A 3,375-nucleotide genomic window follows, 5' to 3' on the forward strand; every position below is an offset into this window, starting at 1 on the left:
AGTTAAAAAACAATTTCATAAAAGCGACAAAAAAACATTAATTAAAAACTCTGCTAAAACCTACACGCTCTCATTTACCATTCATGGATGGATCTTAGGGTTTCGTTCGATCAATGGCCCCAGGCCTGCCGAAACATGCAGCTTTGTAGAAGCTTGGCTATGGCCGAGGAAACCTCACAAACGTGTCCAAGATAGAACTGGCAACCACACTCGACTTTCTAGCTGCAATGCAAAAGTGCAGAGAAGAGTGACAAAGATGATTAGGGGACTGGAGTTTCAAGTTTCAAGTTTAATCAGATTTGTATGCCGCCCCTCTCCGCTAAAACATATGAAGAACAGTTGCAGGAACTGGGTTTATGTCTAGTTTATTGAAAAGAAGGACCAGGGGAGACACGATAGCAGCCTTCCAATATCTCAGGGGTTGCCACAAAGAAGAAGGAGTCAAGCTATTCTCCAAAGCGAAAGAAAGAAAGAAAGAAAGAAAGAAAGAGGACCAGGGGAGACACGATAGCAGCCTTCCAATATCTCAGGGGTTGCCACAAAGAAGAAGGAGTCAAGCTATTCTCCAAAGCAAAAAAAAAAAAAGGAAGGAAGAGAAAGGAAGGAAGGAAAGAAAGAAAGAAAGAAAGAGGACCAGGGGAGACACGATAGCAGTCTTCCAATATCTCAGGGGTTGCCACAAAGAAGGAGTCAAGCTATTCTCCAAAGCACCTGAGGGTAGAACAAGAAGCAATGGGTGGAAACTAAACAAGGAGAAAAGCAACTTAGAACTAAGGACAACATTCCTGACAGTGAACGTGATTGAGCTATACGTCATCTCGGCTCTACAGCTCCAGGGATATCTCGTAACTGGGCATCTTTAAAAAAAAACCTGCCAAGCCACAGAGTGCTTTTTGGACCGACTTAATGAAAATATACCGGTGGATCTGGGATTAAGATCAAGAGATTGGACCCATCAAAGGAAGATATTGGCGTGGAGCCTGACAAATGGAGCAAACGTCTCTCAAAGTCCTTCTAATTTGAGGGTGTGTGCCTTCATCCGAAGGAAGAAATTACATCCTTAACTTCAATTTGTGTGAAATTCCTTGGTTGCTGATGGAAAGGGAGCAGCCTACTAGAGCTGTTGGGAGTTGAGTTCTAGTCCCAAGAAGAGTTTCGGAGAAGAAGAGCACGCTTCCCAAGAGTTCAGAAGATACAGAATGCATTGTGTTTTGAGGAGCATCAACCAGAGGGTCAAAGGATGGGCCATCAGGATGCCTCGCCTGGAAACAACAATGAAAGAACTCTTGGTGCAGCCTCCTCGCATGGTGCTAAGAAGGACCTCCACAGTGAGTATTGGGGAGGGCTTAAAAAGTAGAGGAGGTCACCCTCCCCAAATCTAGAAGGTACTAATATCACTCTATAAAGCAGGGGTCCCCAAACTTTTTACACAGGGGGGCAGTTCACTCTCCCTCGGACTGTTGGAGGGCCCGACTATAAAGAAAAACTATGAACAAATCGCTATGCGCACTGCACATAGCTTATTTTAAAGTAAAAAACAAAATGGGAACGTAATATTTAATACTTACCTGGCAGGGGAGATACCTTGATCACCCTGAAATTCATATATCTTTATGTTTTGTTTTTAATTTTCTTTTGTTAACATCTGATTGGCTACACAAGGTTTTCTTGGCTTATAGAAAAATGTATAAAGAAAGAAGGAAGCACTTTGGCACAATGGTTATTAAATTAGAAATATAATTGGTGGTGTACTTTTTGAAGGAACATTAAGGAGGGAATTTAATTAAAATAAAATGAATGTAACTGGATGACAAAAAAACTTTTGCAACTTTTTTGATGATTGATATTAGTTACTAACAAAATACCGCATTTTGTTCATGGAAAATTAGAGGGTACGTGTGTTGTTTGAATGTATGTTAAGAGAAAAATAAATTATCCCCCCAAAAACACTCCTTCCTTCCTCTGTCCCTCCATTCATTTCATCTTTCCTTCCTTCCTTTCTTCCTTGTTCCCTCCATTTTTCCTTCCTTCCTTCCCTCCTTCCTTCCTTCTTTCCCTCCTTCCCTCCCTTCCTCCCTCCTTCATTCTTCTCCACTTTTCTTTCCCTCCCTCACTTTCCCTTTTCTTTCTCTCTCTCTTTTCCCTCTCTCTCACAAAAACCTCTGTGCCCCGCCATGCGCCGTGGCGGGTGGGGGCTGGGAGAGGCTCCACCACGAACGCCCAAATTATCAATCTGTATTTAAACTACGCTTAACCTTTAACTAAGCCAATGTCTAAAAAATAGGAGGGAATTCCTGAAAAATGAGAGGGCTCCAAATAAGGTGTTTTTTTAATGAGGGTGGGGTTTTTTTTATCCCCACAAAATATCCTGTGAGAAAGCTTTTTCAATTTAACACATAGCTGAGACCCATGGAATGTGATCACTTATTCTTTCAACGAACAATTCCAATACAGTGTTCCCTCGATTTCCGCGGGGGATGCGTTCCGAGACCGCCCGCGAAAGTCGACTTTCCGCGAAGTAGAGATGCGGAAGTAAATACACCATTTTTGGCTATGGACAGTATCACAAGCCTTCCCTTGACACTTTAAACCCCTAAATTACCATTTCCCATTCCCTTAACAACCATTTACTCACCATTATTACTGGTACTCACCTTTGAATAAGACACTTAGTGATTCTGATATTTATAAACATAATTATTTATTAAAAAAATATTTTTTTTGTTATTTATTTGCAAAAATTATTATTTTGGCGATGACGTATGACATCATCGGGCAGGAAAAACCGTGGTATAGGGAAAAACCCGCGAAGTATTTTTTAATTAATGTTTTTTTGAAAAACCGTGGTATAGGCTATTCGCGAAGTTCGAACCTGCGAAAATCGAGGGAACACTGTATTAAAAAGTCAAAGCAGGAAGGATGAATGAACTTGAGGGTGTGTGTCTCTGTCTCTCTCTCTGCTGAAAAAATGAGACACCCTGCAAGTCAACTAATGGGAAAGGTCGAGAGAGGACAAGACAACAGCTCCGGTGTAGGCACAAGTCTACGCCCACCGCTTTTTGCCCAGGGCACCGCTTCTGCGCGCAGGTGGTGAGGCCATCCAACCGCTGGCTCTTGTTTACTGGGGTTTTTTTGTTTTGTTTTCTGTTTCTTCCCGGGGGCGAGGAGAATAGCGACAGAAGTGGGCAGGGCGTAGTCCCAAGACACAGCTGGATAAGCCGGGCAGGGCTCAGAGCCCACGGGCGTTTCTCACAGCCGGCAGCAGATCAATTGTCGGGCGGGAGAAATGGTGCCAAATGGAGTTTGGTTTTTGCCTGCGCAGCTGCGCGACCACACAGGCTAGAGGGAACAGTGGCCAAGAGCACAGGATGTCAC

At 43.1% G+C, this 3,375-nt stretch overlaps 1 protein-coding gene across 1 annotated transcript in view; it reads left to right on the plus strand.

The window, feature by feature from the left end:
* The first annotated feature begins 1,164 nt into the window (after positions 1–1,164).
* The window catches only part of LOC139175511 (acyl-coenzyme A thioesterase THEM4-like), a 10,391-nt gene continuing 8,180 nt past the window's right edge, over positions 1,165–3,375 (plus strand). The window contains exon 1 of the mRNA XM_070766645.1: positions 1,165–1,328. Within this exon, the coding sequence (XP_070622746.1) occupies positions 1,200–1,328 (129 nt within the window). The 5' untranslated portion in view covers positions 1,165–1,199. The remainder of the gene's footprint in view (positions 1,329–3,375) is intronic.

This window comes from Erythrolamprus reginae, chromosome 13 (assembly GCF_031021105.1).
Source record: "Erythrolamprus reginae isolate rEryReg1 chromosome 13, rEryReg1.hap1, whole genome shotgun sequence".
NCBI classification, from domain to species: domain Eukaryota; kingdom Metazoa; phylum Chordata; class Lepidosauria; order Squamata; family Dipsadidae; genus Erythrolamprus; species Erythrolamprus reginae.